The 16,655-nt window shown below is 36.0% G+C and overlaps 1 protein-coding gene across 1 annotated transcript in view; it reads right to left on the bottom strand.

Annotated features, from left to right (window-relative positions):
- The window catches only part of Ntn4 (netrin 4), a 106,785-nt gene that overhangs the window by 24,378 nt on the left and 65,752 nt on the right, over positions 1-16,655 (bottom strand). The window contains exon 5 of the mRNA XM_027927904.2: positions 16,384-16,572. Within this exon, the coding sequence (XP_027783705.1) occupies positions 16,384-16,572 (189 nt within the window). The remainder of the gene's footprint in view (positions 1-16,383; positions 16,573-16,655) is intronic.

Genomic DNA, 16,655 nt, shown 5'->3' with positions numbered 1-16,655 from the left:
GGAACGTGAGGAGCTTAGTGTAGCTGGAGTGTGTGTGAACAGAAAGCAGTGGAAGGGAGATGAGCCGAGTGGAAAGCTGTAGAGTAGGTTGGACTGGGGTTGGGATTCCAGATTGTGGAAGGTCCTATGCCAAGAAGATGCATTTTATCCTGTGGGCATAATGAACCATGGGACATTTTAAAGCAGAATCATGATGTGATTAGGATTTAATTTTGACATACAATTTGGTGGCTTTGTATAGACTATACCAGTGGCAGGAAAGCCAGGGAAATGATAGCAAGGAAAGGATTAAAACAGCAGGTGTGGAGATGTGGGAATGGGAGAGAAGTTTGCATATGAAAAACTTTTTTTTTTTTAAAGATATAAAGGATTTGGGGACTATCCAGATGAGGAAGAATAAATCGTTAAGGGACAAACAAGTTGAGGCAGATTTTAGAATTTCTAGTTTATAAAACTGAATGGATAATGACACTATTTATAAAGATTTGGAATTAAGGCTTGAGAAGGTTGAGATGGATCCACATTCAGAAGGGAGTGGTTTGGAAGGAAGGGAGAAAAGAAGGAGTTCAGGGTCAAACATACCAACTTTGAGATGCTTGAAGGATATGCTAATACATTATAATGGGCAACTAGACATGATCGGAGGCTTAGAAGAAAAGTTGGGAATCATAAAAATACTTTTGAGAGTTACCAGTCAATGGTAGTTGAAACTGGGAGGGTTAGATGAGACATTGCAGGGATAATGTATAGAATAAGAAGACAATCAAGAATAGGTTACTGGAGGACATCCACAGAGTGTACTTGGTTACATGAGTAAGAACTTCTGAAACAGATTGTTAGGCACCAATTAGAGGGAGGAAAAAATAAAGACAGCATTGTTATGGAAACAAAGGATTAGAAAGTTTCAAGTGGCTAGCAGTGTCCAACAATGGAGAATGCCTGAGTCACATACAATTGATAATAGGCCAGTAACACTGTCCATCAGGAAGTCACTGGTGACTTTTCTGAGAATAGGAGCTGGAAACTTTTCGGCTTTTTCTATACTTATAGGCTCTGATGGCATGCTACTTTGTGTAGATCTCTCTTTCAACTTTTAACAAAGAGTCAGTAGAGCAGTGGTTCTCAAACCAGTAATACTGTGTGAAGTTTGCAAAAATTCTTTTCTGTGTGTAAACTTCCATCCCAATCCTCCATGTGCTCTCCTTGGTTGAGAACCACTATGACAGAACATGAAATGTTGCTTTTTTTGGTGAAAGGTGTATATTGTCTTTTGGGGAAGAATCTCATGTTCACTCATTTATTTACCCACTCAATTAAGAAATGCTAGTTGATAATAATAATTCTATGCTTATGAAGTATTTGTAGTTTACAAAATGCAATCACTGCTTCGCCAAACATTTCAGATGCTTCATACTATGGCCCATACTGAGCCTTTCATTACTCTCTTGCATATGGTCCTTATCTAATTAAATTTCTAGACATACCCAAACTTTCCTGTTTCTTTATTAATTTTTGTAGGGAAATTTTTCTTCCTATATCCATCTGTTGAAATTCCATACATCTTTCCAGATCTATCTCAAATGTCATTCCTAAGAGTTGCCCCAATTCAACCATTTGTGGGGTGAGAGTGTTCAATGTAGGAGCTCTGATGACATATTTCTTGTTAAACTTTTGAAATTGAAATATATCAATATTCAGAAGAGAGAAGTGAGGTGCAGCCCCCTTCCTTCCCCAGTGGGACAGGCTTACCATCTTTTAGAAGTCATTCTTTATTCTAACATAATTGAATCTAACATATCCTTTCTTTGAAGCCCTCCAGTGCCTTAAAAATAGCATTTCTTCTTTAATCTCTGATCACACACTTTGCATTGCAGACACTAGGTATTTTCTTTTCTTTCTCTGTCAAGCCAGTCTATAAGCTCCCACCCACATTCAACTATGCCCTGCAGTGCTCCTTTTTAACCTGAGTCTCACCCTTTTATTTTACCGGGTTATATGAAGATTAACTGAGAGATAGTGTATGTCTATAGCACGCAATAAGAATTCCAAATGGTACATTATGGATGCTCAAAAAATGGTCATTAAATTGAATTAAAAAGCAATGATGAAAACTCTTTTCAAAGAACAATGGAGGAAAACATAAAAGACACAGTTTGAAAGACTTAATAGTGTGTGAGTTTGTGTAAGGCAGCATTTAACCATTCACTCACCAAGCATTTAATGAGCAGTTACAATGTGATAAGTACTGAGCAATTATTTACTAGGGGTCATATTTAAATGACAGAATCTTGGCCCTTCAAAGAGAGCCATAGTTTAGATGGGTAATTCCAATATTTAAAAATTTTTACCTAATACATGGAGAGAAGTAAAGATTTTTGCTGGTACAACATTCTCAAGAGAATGGCTTTATTTAAATTCATGCAGTTGGGGTTAATTGTTTCTAAATTAAATCCCCTAATATTTTTTTCAGTTGTTTCATTTTGAGGACACTTTCTTTGATTTGTTTCTCATTTTTTAATTAAATAATTAGGAGGACTTATATAATATATGTTAAGTGAATATATAAAACTTCTAACTTCAAAACTGTAGAAATGACATTAAATGAAATTTCATGTAAAAGTATAATGCTTTCTTCATTTTGACATGACTAAAACAAAAGTTACTGTATCACTCATTTAAGTTGATTTGGTTGACAGCAGATAGGGAGATTCAGCCAGATGAAGGATGCTGTAGGACCCCTTATCACAGCAATATATGGTATTATACCACCATTACATTTTCATCTACTGGAAAATTTGAGCTTTTCTAGAAGTTGACCTCTCTGTATTACCCTGTATTTTAAAACATACTTTTCAGGAATGGCCAGAGGAAAATGTGATTCTATCACATGTACTTGTGGACTTCTGTCAATGGGACTTTTTGCATAATTACCAGATAAAAATACCACTTGGAAACTATGCAGAACTAGCTCCAGGCAGAAGGCTCTGACACCTTTCAAGACATACTTTTTCAGACTGCACTCCAAGGCTTGCTTTGCATACCTAACTCCTGAATTTTGGTAATAGTCAATATCTGACACATATAATCTATATTTCTTATTTTTTTTCAGAATGAAAATATATATTCTTCTTGTTTGGGAGGAAAAAGGATCTCCTTAGGTTTGGGCTTAGTTTTGACTGTCTAGCACATATTTCTTACTGAGTGTTGATTCTAGCATGTAACTTGAGCACTTATTTTTTCATAACTAATGTCAAAGTTAAGACCCAGAATGACACAAGTCCTTGAGTTCAGTCCTTTATCTTGTTAGACATGAACTCCAGTAGTGAAGATTGAACAGCCACCTTATATTTTCATTCTGAATTTAATTATTTCTCCATTATAATTTTTAGTGTATATGGCTATGGCAGACTGTCTTTAAAAGCCAAAATGGTGCTTTCAGTGACAGCCAGATTTATTTAGGAGCTGTGTGACCTAAGTGGCAAATAATTCAACATTGGAGTCATTATGTTCCCCCAAATCACTTATTTACCTTGAGCTGCTCACATCACAACCATAGTGGCAAAGTGAAATTATTACAAATGCTATTTTAATTCCTAAATATTGTCACAAGTAGTCTTTTAGTAATGTCAGTGACTTATTTTACATAGTACATTATTTACAAGGGTGTCCTATTGGAAGAAAATCTAAAGTGACAATACAGAACTTCCAAAACAAAAGATAAAGGAAATGAATACAAAGATTTTAGAAGTTCCTGTCAATCAGTGAATTTAGCTAATTGCAGAATGTGATGCACATTTGATCTACGGATATATGTTTGCAGCAATATATCTATTGTAAGAAGAAATGCCCTTCTATAGGGCAGTTACAGAAAAGAGAACAGGAAGCTGCTCCGGAGGATCTTCTAACAGCAAACACAACTGTTTTAATGAAAAATGGATGGACACATTTTCAAACAATCTTGTGTGTTTCTAGGCTCTAAAACTAATATTTGTTTCAACCATAAAGGCTGATAATAAATCCAGTGGTTTGGAAATTGCCCTTATGATACCTTAGGAAAACAGAAAATAAAACAGAGGCAATAAAATAAAGTTAGTAACAGCACAAGTTTGGGAGTTGGACTAGATGAGTTCAAATTCTGGTTCTGAGGCTTGTTCTTTATAAGGCTTTATGAAATGAATCTCCTCATTCCCAATTTTCTCATTGATGAAGAATAACAATACCCATGTCACTAGGTTGTTTGAGAATTGAATGAGACAGTGCATGTATTTAGCAATATATCAGGCATTTAGTGGCACCAAATGCTTAAAAAGGAACTGATAGAATCTGGATGAAACATTAGTTTTAAAATAGCCACCATCCATCCTTCTGTCCATCCATTCATCCACCTACTCATTCACTTATACCTTCACCAAAGAAAGAACTTTTGAATGTTAAGTGTTTAAAAAAAAAAAGAACTATGCTAGGACTGAAGATACCAAGAGTTATCTCTCTTGTGTGATGAAAAAAGAGATGTGCAAACAAACAATTAAAGGGCACCATGTATTAGAGCTAGATTAGTCCAGCATGCTTGAGAACAAAGAGGAAAGTGCACTAAAGGCCTCATTTGCAGATTAGGGCTGGTTTTTAAGGAAATTAATGATCTAACTGGCTTTCCAAAGAGTCTCTTTGCCTTGGATCTGGGAGGAATATGGTGGCAAATGGAAGCCTTTCTTTTCTGCTCATAAGTCCTTCAGAATTAAGTTCCTCTCCTCTTACATGTTCTTTTACTTTGCTTAAAAACAACAACAACAGCAGCAAACGATCTGCCATTACTCATTTTGTAGATCATTTAGAAAAAGTCAGGTGAGGTCTATAATCTTGCTGCTTCCAGGGAGCTACCCTGCAATGTAATGCAGAGGAAAAGTCATAGCTGGTTACCCACATGAATGTAACTATGTAAATACAAGTAGGAAATGACCAGGAACCATTATGGCTTGCTTTATTCCAATGAAATTGCTATAGTTTTGAGTGGTAGAGTCAAAGGACACCATTGCTGCCTTTGTTCTGCCTCCCCACTTTCACTAGAACTTTGGGAGTCTCTGTGCACATCTTTCACTTTAAGAGTGATGCAGGGTACCAAGCTTGTTATTAGAAACAATCAATTGAACTCAACATCTTACCTTTTTTTAATCACCAGTGCTCCTTAGTATTACCTGATGGCTCTAACTTTTGCTATTCTCTTAGTAAAAGCTACTCAGGAGCAAAATACCCTGAAAGTATTTGCTCCTGATTTAGCTTTTCTAAAAACAGAACTCAAAGTTCAAGGGCCTTAGCTGGGAAAGAAGTAGCTGTTCAAGACCTTTCACCACTAACCGGTGGCCACTCCCTCAGCAGCGCCTCCCAGGCTCCCAGCATTGTTTTCTTCTGAAAAGGCCAAGGCCCTTCAGAATTTCTAATGGGGAATTTTTAATAGCAAAGTCATTTCAAAAGCTGCCCAGCTGTCTGTTGACGTTCTTAGAAGGAATGGGACTTGAAGGGGATGGTTTTGAGATGCAGCTCCAAATAGAAAGGAGATACTATGAACTGTTAACAAATATATTAAGTGTGAAGTTAAACAGTAGATAAAAGAAGGCTTCTATTTTTTTTTTTGATAGTGTTTTCTTCTTTCCATCTACTATCAACTATTTTTGCTAGTGGATGAATAGCTATAAAAAATAAAGAACACATTGTAAATGAATTGCACTTTGTTAAAGGAAATAGAGTTTTCCCTTCACTAACCCTAGGAACATTTTCCTATGGATCCTTGAAATGTTATATACATTGTGCTCGGTGATAAGCTAGTTCCACAGAGTCAAGGTGTATTTAATTTCAAATACAATTGTTCTTGAATAAATATAATAAGTAATCTAAAATTAAAATTTACCTTTCATTTACTGAAATTCAGTCTCCTGAAGAGTTGTACAACTCCCATAAAAGAGGACAATGTGTTGGTATATAAGAGATGCCTTTATTTAATGCTTTAAAACATAAGTGTAAGGTATTTAAGAATATTTCCTATTTTTCTTCTATAAATTTTTAAATGCATAATGCAAACTAATACTAGAATTATGCCTACCATTTTTAATGCTTCATTGGTTCTGCTGCTTAGAACCACTATTTGATTTCTGTATGGTTCCTTTCCTGTTTATGAGTTGTCATTGAGCCAGTTGCTATTTATTCCTGGGTATGTCTAAGGGATCTTATGTAGTTAAAAAAAAATTTATATTCCTGATTAGCCACTTCATTTAAATGGAAGAAAGCACTTTTGAGTGTATTTATTACTAGAAAACTTTCAGATATAATTTTGGACACTGTATTTTGCTTTGAAGAATTTGATTATATTGTATATCATCATCATCATATTTTAAGAAATACCACCTGCTCAGTATTCCTAATTCACCCAGGCACCTAGCCAGGAATTGGGGTCATCCCTAACTTCTCTTTTCCCTAGAGAAGCAAGACTTATTCCCTGTTAACTTTATCTGTGTTAGATCTTCCCTTTGGACTGATTGGTCCCTGCTGTAATCTGTCACAATAACTTTTCTCTTCATAACACTTATAGCTATAAGTTTTTTTTTAATATTTATTTTTTACTTGTAGTTGGACACAATACCTTTATTTTATTTATGTGTGGTGCTGAGGATAACTAGGGCCTCGCATGTGCTAGGCAAGCACTCTACCACCGAGCCACAACCCCAGCCCCCACACTGATAGCTTTTAATTAAATCTTTACTTGGGAGTACGTTTATGTGTAGTCCATTTCCCTGGGGCTGTCTTTTGTTGTGTATGCAGTGATTAGAATAGGCCTGGCACATGGTAGTCACTCAGTAAATATAGTTGAGTTTTTTAAAATGGATGAATCATGTCACTTAATATATATTTCTTACTGATTGATGGTCTTTTGGCCTTCAGTATTCTCATTATGATTCTTGCCTCATTGTCAACTCTATAGTACACAGTGAGATCTAGAAGGTAGGAATAGTATCTTTTGATCTCTGTCTGCAAAACCCTGAGTCATGCCTCACCCATTTCATCAACTCAGTCTTTGTTGAATGAATCAGTAAATGTGCCTCTGAATAAGCAACAACCACAGAATAATTCTATGTTTTGATGACTATTCTAACAGATTTATGTTACTCCTCTTTCAGGTTTTCTAGTGTCTCAGCATCACATCATACAATATCAAACAGAAAAAACACCAAACTAATCTATAGAAAATGGAAGTGGTCAAAACAAAGTAGATTATTATGAACCACCAGGGCATGACTATTTCCTTCATTTAGTGCTTCACTTAGTCCAGTTATATTATTTGTAATAAAAGCTCTTTATTGTAACTCTGCAGGAGACATTCTCCACCCATAAATGCCTTTCACTGGAAGCAAATATTTTTTCACATTAATCAATCTGAAATTCCTTTTCCTCTCTTTCAGGCAATTATATCTAATTACAATTCTTTGTTCTAGTGAAGTAAGTTTTTTTTTCTTTTTTTTTTTTTAACCACCCCTCTGTATCCCTTATACCTTTTGAGTATCTGTAGAAACATTTGTATTTTCCCTAAGAAGTTTCCTATTTTAATCTGCATGCATTTATCATCCTTCACATTTATTCATTAGTGTGTCTTTTTTCTTGACTGTTTTTGTTTGCAGATCTGGAACACTCTGCAGTCAATTCCATATTTCTTGTATTCAGATTCCTCAATATATTTCTTTAGATTTAGATGTTACATGGGTGTTTATCAGTAATCAGGATCTTACTCAAAAACCAAAGGGCATAATTAAATAAAAAATCTAGGTCCTTTGCAAATTACTTTTGGCTCTAAAATATTTGTCTGATTATGTCTACATTTGTTTATTCATTTTGTTTTCAACTAGGTCACAGTGTAGAGTAGAATTCTTTGGATCTTTGTAGGTCTTTGTAGGTCAAGGTCTTTGTATTCAGACAAACCTGGGCTCAAATCCTGGGTTTGTCGCTGATGAGCCGTGTGGACTTGGATGAATTACATAATCAATTTAAGCCTCAATATCCTCATTTATAAAAATAGAAAAAAATACCACTTAACTTATAAAGATTGCTGAATGAGATAACTTATGTAAATTGCTCAGCACAGGCCTGTATAATAGCCATTCAACAAATGCTAATTCTTTTCTTTATGCCCCCCTCCTAATTTTGTCCAGATTTTATGCAGGTTTTGATATTTTATAATTAGTTGCTTGATTATTTAATGCTTGTCCTCATCAAATGCAGAATGGCATATTATCTATTCAGTGAATTATACTTCCTGTTTGAGAGAGATGAGAATTTCATGATCTCTCCCACTTCCTAAATCAATTCATGAAGCTTCTCCTTTTGGGGGTGTGGGGAGTAAATTTTAACGTGTTATTTGATCTTTTTAAAGGGTTGTCTTAGTATGATTATTACATTATATTATATCTATTTTCTCTACCTCTGTCATTTCTGGTTTAACTTTAAATTCTCTGGTTTAACTTCTTAAAAAGAAAAGAAAAGAACAAAAGAACAACCAGAAAAATCTAGATTAAAGTTTCCCAACCATTACTGCCAAGTCACTGGTTCTATTTAAAGTTTGCTTTTCAAAAACAGTTACTTCATATTGATTCTATGCTGGAATCATTCACAGTATAAAACAAAGATGTCTATGTTGTTTATATGGCATAAAATGAACTCATGTGGCTTTGCCAAAACTAGAATGAAAGAAGAAGCTTGCTTGGTTACTATTTGAGTGACCTCAGCCACCCTGGGAAACAACAGACTGGACATAGACATAGGAATGAAGAATTGAAGGTGCTTATGGGTTCCTAAATGTGTCATCATGGAAAGGTCTCTGGATTTAAGTAATTTTAAAATGTAACTTGTAAGACAAATGGAAAAACTAGAATCACTATCCTAGAGGTAGAATGAAATAATTGTTTGGCAGCCATACAAATGAACAAAGATTCTTCCTGAGAGCATCATGAGAAGGTGCTATTTGAGTAGACTGAAGGATGGAAAGATGGTCATTCACCCAAGAGCCTGCATTTTCATCAGTTGAGTACTTTACACTAAGCCAGAAAGAAGAAAAGGATCAGGGGAAAAAGAAGAAGAGAGAAATCTAGAAGCTAGAACCTTTTCTTACCTACACAGTTGGTAGTTTAGGGTAACCATGACCACGTAACCAGATGGTATCTTGGTAAACACTTGGTTTAGGTTTCAGGGCAGAGGGACCAAGTTTATTTTTATTCACTCTGTGAAAAGGCAATTGACTACATTTATTTTGGCCCACCAGGGCGGAAGGAAGGGCATGCCAGTTTTTCAAGAGGTTGTTTACTTTGACCGGGGATACATTCTACTTTGTTTTCCATCTGCTAATTTTTCTTTAAATATGGAGACTATGCAATAGTTAAAAGTATGCGTCTTGACATAAAAAGGCAAATTTATTGCAAAGAAACTAACTAGCTTTTCCTGAAAAGAAAGTTATTTCTGCTTTGCAAGACATTTCTTCAAACAGCTGTTTCAAATATGTTTTACTAAAGAAAGCAAGGGAAATTTTCTATAGAAAAGTGTCACAGAGTAGCTATCAATATCCATACATATGCAACCCAATTTCCCATCTATGCATCATTTAATATATCCTTTGGTGATAAAAGGAGGAGGGTTGGGAAGGAGAGATTTATGAACTGGACTCAATTACTATGTAAATACCAACAAAATAACAAATTTATAGTAGTTTAATGCTATGTTCTTAATACATAAATATAGAAGTAAATGTCAATGTGGTAGTAGGCTAATTTTATTATCAACTCTAGGATCATTATAATAATTCAGTTTAAAGTATGAGATATTTATGGTAAATAAATCTATGTGGGGGCTGGGGCTGTGTGTGGCTCAGTGGTAAAGCACTTGCCTAGCATGTGTGAGGCACTGGGTTCAATTCTCAGCACTGCATATAAATACATAAAATAAAGGTCCATTTACAACTAAAATTTTTTAAAAAATAAATCTATATGAATATTTGGGGGAGTCTCTGGTTGGAATAACCAGATATTTATTTCGAAATGGTTACCTAGAATTTGTGTCAGGAATTTTCTTGGAGAAAACCAGAGGTTCTACATTAGACATTCTTAAGTTGAAGGAGATCATTGACATGAATGCCTACCAGTATTTATATTCATCAGTGTATCAGGAAAAGTGTCTAGCCAGAGATTCAGCAAGTCTTTAGGATTTTCTACCAGAGATATGGCTAATTGAGTGAGTAGATTAAGTTAAAGATGATTGTTAGCTCATAATCTTTCATCCAAGGTTGAGCACGAACAGAGCTCTTCTAGAAACTGGACTTGTGTACACAGTGTTTCTCATGCTGACCTCGAGGCCAAAAAGCTGAATTAGAATCACCAATGAAACTTTGTAGAGAAATACAGGTTTCTGGCCCCGTTTCCTGCTGGAGATTCGGAGTCAGTATAAGCAGGTCAGGACTCTGAGATTCCCGAATGTTTCTGATCCACATCAGATCTGGGAGCCAATGAGGAGAGAGCAATGTTTGAGATCAGGGAAATAGGTTATGGAGGTGGAGGCTAGGCTTTGTACACAGGAAAGAAACCCTTTCAGTTTTGCCTTAGCGTTCTCTGATTTCCTAGTGAATGATCTGGTAGCTTGAAATTGGACATGATGGGAATATGTAAGCCATAGAAATTGGCAAGTGCTATAAATCAGGACTGATCCATCCCCAACCCTTGAAAGTCAGTACACCTGTCTGGTAGGGTTATTCTCACCTTTTAAATATGCCTACTGTCGGAAAATCTACTTAGGTTACAGGATACCAAAGCCACATAAGTGGCTTTAGAGATCAGATGAATTCTTCTAAGAGATGATACTCTTTCAGCACAGAGAGAATAACTGCTCAAAGCATTCAGTACATAAAACGTTATTCCCCTTTTCCTCTGTCCTTTAGCAACCAGCCAGTTTGAGCCTCCATTTCTGTTCTCAGCCCTAGTTTCAGCTGGAAAGACTCACATTTTCCCTTGTGGTTACAGACCTTAAATGCACTGTCCTTTAAAACATTTTTTTCCCCCTGAGTTGTAGGAACAAATTCAGTTTCAATGATCTCCACTTGTCTTAAAAAAAACAAACAACATCTTTGGAATCCTCAGAAGTGATTTCTTGGCGTGGAAATGTGTAGTTGATTGTTTGGGCCCCACAGTAGACTCTAGTTAAGGTTAAAATGAAAAGGAAGTGAGGAGGACAGAGATGATTGAATTGCTCACAGGAATAAATTTATTGATCAATATATTTGGGTCATGTCCTTGTTTATTCAGATTTGATGAATTTACGACCATTAATTAAAAGTGTAGGTAGAAGGACCATAGCATTTAGCTTAGTTCTTATCAGGAGAGTTAGAGGGAAAAAAAGCAGCCTACAAAATTAATGGAGCCAGAGTCTGGCTCATTCAGCAGGACACTACCTGAGAAGAGTCCTAAGATTAACGTCACACTATCTGTTGAATGAATTAATGTACCCAGGCAAGTATTTTATTATGCACATGGGGGAATCTGTGATAAAGAATATCATCAATTCATTCCATTTTCTAAATCAATTCTTTAAAAGCAACAAAGGCAATCACTGAGACTGGAAAGTAGGATAAACTTTGTGTTTTTGCACCATTATAGAAAAAAAATAGAAACATGCACCAAAAAAATATGGGGGGTGGGAATCTCCTTAAGGAAGTCATCCCTAAATTGCTTGGGCCTCACTCCCACTCCCTCCTGGAAGCACTTGGTGAGTCTCTTCTCAATGCATTTTCCTCCTGTAAAGTGAGGAGTTAGCCAGGCACAGTGGCACAAGCCTGACATTCCAGCAACTAGGGAGGCTGAGGCAGAAGGATTGCAAGTTCAAGGCCAGCCTGAGCAACTCTGTGATACCCTAAGCAACTTAGTGAGATCCTGCCTTAAAATAAAAAGATCTGGGACTGTAACTTATTGGTGAAGTGCCCTGGGTTCAATTCCCAGTACCAGGGAGAAAAGAAAAGAAACCACATAAAGTGTGTGTGTGTGTGTGTGTGTGTGTGGTGTGTGTGTATGTGTCATAATAGTTCCTACATCAAAGCACTTTTGTAAAAGTTATATGTATCAATACACATAGAACCCTTCGAACTATTAACAGAAAATAGTGTGTATTCAATAAAAGCCAATGCTATTGTATCATCATGATTGCCACCATGCTGTCTTTGAAATTATTTTACTGTTAAGTTCTCCCACATAGAATGTAAAGATCTTTTGGGGAAGACCTTTTCATCTTTACAGACCTGGTCTTCTCCAGAGTGCCTGGCACAGAGGAGACATTCAATAAATGCATCTTGAATTAAGTTGAGTGATAACTTAGACTTCTACTAAATTTATCTGGGTTGCTGCTTCAGGTTTTCAATGGTTCCAACTCCTAAAGAGACAAAATCCAGAAAAGGAGACAAGGGCTATCACCTACTCCCTGCTGGTAGTCCAATAGACTGAAGACTGCCTGGGCCTTGTTGATATGACATTTGTGATATTTCACCATTAGAGATTATTTCCTTGATATACAATTGTAGGCTTTAGCACTTGGACATGAAGGAATCTTCTAGGATATGTTTCTCCAAGTGAAATCTTACAGATATAGGTTTATCATGAGCATAAGCATATTAAACTTCAAGAAATTCTGAAGAGACCTTTAATTCATCATGTGCTAAATTTGAAAAAATACCTTCTCACATAATTCTTACTATCTTATGGATTAGTGTTCTATGGAGGATCAAACTATGGAATGTCCTGTTCCACAGAACACATTTATCTAGATTTCTATTTTTTTCTTGGTAAATCTCTGGATAACTTATTTTAAAAATCCTAAGTCTTTATGTACACAAATAGAGATGCACATCGTGGTTACTTTGGACACTCAGTTAAGTGTTCCAGCTAGCTAAGTTAAAAAACTTAACCATAGAGGAATGGCTAAAATATTTGAACCCTTATTTAAAAGCATTCTACAGCACTGTCAGCTTTTAATGTGATATAACCACTAGGAAATTTGTTGGAGTATGTATTTGATTCTCTAGGTCTGGACTGGGATCAGAGATTCTACATTTCTAATCAGCAACCAGATGATGCCAATGAAGCTAGTCTGTGGCACACACTCTGAGCAGCAGGATAGTTTTCTGCCTTAGTAAACATAGTAGAATAATAAAATAAAATCATTATTTTGAATAACATTGTACTTGCCGTTGATGGAACCACACGCTGAGATAGTTTAAATTTTTAAAAATACCAGCTTGTTTTCTTGATACCACCTTCCTCATGAAAGTAAAGTAAGAACTAAGGAGGAGAATGCCCCTGCTATAGTGATATCTGTATTAGCACCTGGCATGAAGCCTGGTGCATTAGGGGTAATAAATGTTAGGTATGTTAATTTATGTGTCATAGCTTTATTGTCAGAGTTAATAACTGAACAGGTGACATTGTGATACATCTGCTAAGGAAGGAGTTAGTAACATGAAAATATTAATAATGAAATGCCATAAACTATTGCTAGTCAAACAGTACATTATGGAGAGTATTGAGGTAGAAGAATTGGATCTGTTGGACTCTACTACAGACTCAGAAAAGGCCACAGTAATATTCTGGAAGAAGATGCCAGTAAGGAAAACCTACCTAGGGAAGCGGGTACATTTGCCCCAATGTGGACACATCTTCCATGGGGAGTCTACCTAGTGGTGTAGGGACTGTCCAGAGAAGAGAAGAAGAAATTACAGATATTCTGTACTAACCCATCCATCTCCTACAAATCATGCTAAAAGAACTAAAGAGGCATTAGTTTTTCATAATTCCCCTGCTTGGACCCAGGCAATTATACCAAATGATATTTATTGACTCTCAATTACTTGTGGACAAATGTCTTGGGACATTTGCCCTAGGTATCCTTCTGCCTAAAATGATCTTCCCCCAGTTAAACATTTAGCCAACTTCTTCATCATCTTTAAATATTTGCTCACATTTCCCACGATGAGGCCCACCCTCATCACCCATTCACCCTTTATCCCTCTTAACTTTTTTTTATTTGTTAATTTTTAATGATACCAGCACTATCACCTTGCATATTACCAACTTAGCAATTATATTTACTTTCTGTCTCCTCTGCTAGAACATATGCTCCTCAAAGGCAATGATCTTTGCTTTTTTTCTTGATGTGTCCTAAGCACTGGGCACATAATAGGCACTTAAAATGCAATCACTAAATTGAATGAATAAATGAGTAAATACATCAGGTACAATGTAGAATATACTGTTTCAAGTACATACAATATAGTATCTTTTAAAAATGCTGTCTGATGACCTACAAGACAGTCATCTAAATTACTAAATGACAAATCTTCTCCTCTTTTTTTCTGCTTGGTAACTGATACATTCTGATTTTTTAGACATTTATACTAGTGGTCTGAGGCTATGGGATATACACATACACATATCTATTCACTTAAACTTACCTTGTACAAATAATGTCAGGACTGAATGTGCTCTAGGTGAAGGCACTTTTATTAGCAGTCCTTTTAGGCAGCACATGCAGATAAGGAGCCTTTAGTTAGACCCTAAGGTACTATGGAATTTACAGTAATTACCTTTGACATAAGGTATTTTTAATAAAGTACAGAAACCCTGTAGTATTATTTCTCACTTTCTGACTTGTAGGACAGCAGTTATTATAATACTAGTTTTCATTTTTTAGAGCTTCCTATGTGACAGGCAATATGCTAAATACTTTATCTTTTTAAAAAATATTTTTAGTTACAGTGGACACAATATATATATATATATATTTAATGTGGTGCTGAGAATCAACCCTAGTGCCTCACACATGCTAGGTAAGTGCTTTACCACTGAGCCACAAACCCAGACCAATACTTTATCTAATATGCATATTATATCTTTTTTCTCATTATGACATTATAGGGAGGAATTAAAAAAATTTTTTTAGTTGTTGATAGACCTTTATTTTATTTATTTATACACAGTGCTGGGAATCGAACTCAGTGCCTTATACATGTTGGGGAAGTGCATTACGACTGAGCCCCAGCACCAGCCCCCAGGGAGAAATTTTATAGATGAAGAAGTTGAAGTCCAAGGGGAGAGCCTCAGTAGTTGGCATAGTGGTCATACAGCCAGAAGTGGCGGTGAAGGCATATAATCTAGATCTGTTTAAAACCTATTAAAATGAAGTCTGAGAACCAACAAGGAGCAGAAATAAAATAGAATTCTTGGAGAAATATTATGACACACCCAAATTTTAGAGCTTGATGTTGAAAGTGAATGGTGCCATACTCTCTACCTTCCACTACTTTGGAGGCAAAGCTTGGAACAGCAAGCCCATTGGCACTGCATGTATATTTCATATCTTTTCCCTGAAGTTAAAAATATGTATCTATCTTTTAAGAGCACTTTGGTTTTTCCTTTAAAAAGGAAGAAGAAAAAACCCTCAAGGTTTTAAATGCTTATTTTTCATTGTATTCTCTTCCTGCCGCTGTTTTTGAGATAGAACATGGAGTCCTTGGTAGGGAAAGGAAGGGCATGATTGTCGATCTCCATTAATAGTCCTAAGTGGTTTCTGTTGTCTGACAATTTCCAAGTTGATAGACATTTAAATACTGATGTAGTTAGATGAGCTGTTCATCCACATTTAGTGTATATTATATAAGCTCTGCAAGGCACTCTTCATATTCACATGTTGCTGTTAATGTCACATGAATTAGGTTGATATTTTAAAATTCAATCTTTTTTTCACATAATCTTCTTGGGGTTATGCCAACAAAGAAGCAGAACCCATTCTATGAGAAGTTAATATTTTGGGGGAGGGCATGAAATCCTTGCTATGCTTGAAATTAGTTAAGATACAGAGACACACAAGAGCAGTGTCACCCACAGTACATACTAAACCCCAAACCTGTGATTTTTCAGGTGTTCAAGTTCACAATAGAGAGGAAAGCATGCATAGATAATACTCTGTATGTCATCACTTTTGAGTTCAATCCCTACTCATATAGGGATTCTTAAGAGCATTTTAAAGATCTCTCCCTCTTCATTTTTTTTTCTCTTATTGCTCATTTTATTTTCCAAAATGTGATGCTACAGGAAATAATTTTACTTCATGGAGCATGAAAAAGAGTATGATTATTGAACTGTTTCACCTAACATGCTTAAAATCCTTACCCCTTAACAACAAGGAAATTAACTGTTATCCATGAGTATACTGTTTGACAATTTCATGACCTCTGTTCCTTGGACCAGCAAAACAAGGATGGAAAGACTCATCTCTTTTGTACAAGCCATCCTTGTCTGTAGGCACCATGAGTTGGCTTACTTTTACAAGCGTCTGGAGCAGAGAAGGGCCTCCGGAGGTCACGGTAGAAGCCTGGCTTACACCGCTGGCAATGCTGACCTTCTGTGTTGTGCTGACAGTTATTGCAGACACCACCACTGCGATTCCCTGATGCCTCCCACACACTGATGTCAAAGTGACAGGTATCAGCATGCCCATTGCACTTGCAGGCTGGATTAAAAAAAAAAGAAGAAGAAGAAGCAGAGGAGGAACACAAATAATTAAGCATATAGCAACAGATTCTCTTATATTCA

The sequence above is a fragment of the Marmota flaviventris genome, chromosome 3 (assembly GCF_047511675.1).
Source record: "Marmota flaviventris isolate mMarFla1 chromosome 3, mMarFla1.hap1, whole genome shotgun sequence".
NCBI classification, from domain to species: Eukaryota; Metazoa; Chordata; class Mammalia; order Rodentia; family Sciuridae; genus Marmota; species Marmota flaviventris.
This window is presented reverse-complemented; position numbering and strand designations above follow the sequence as displayed.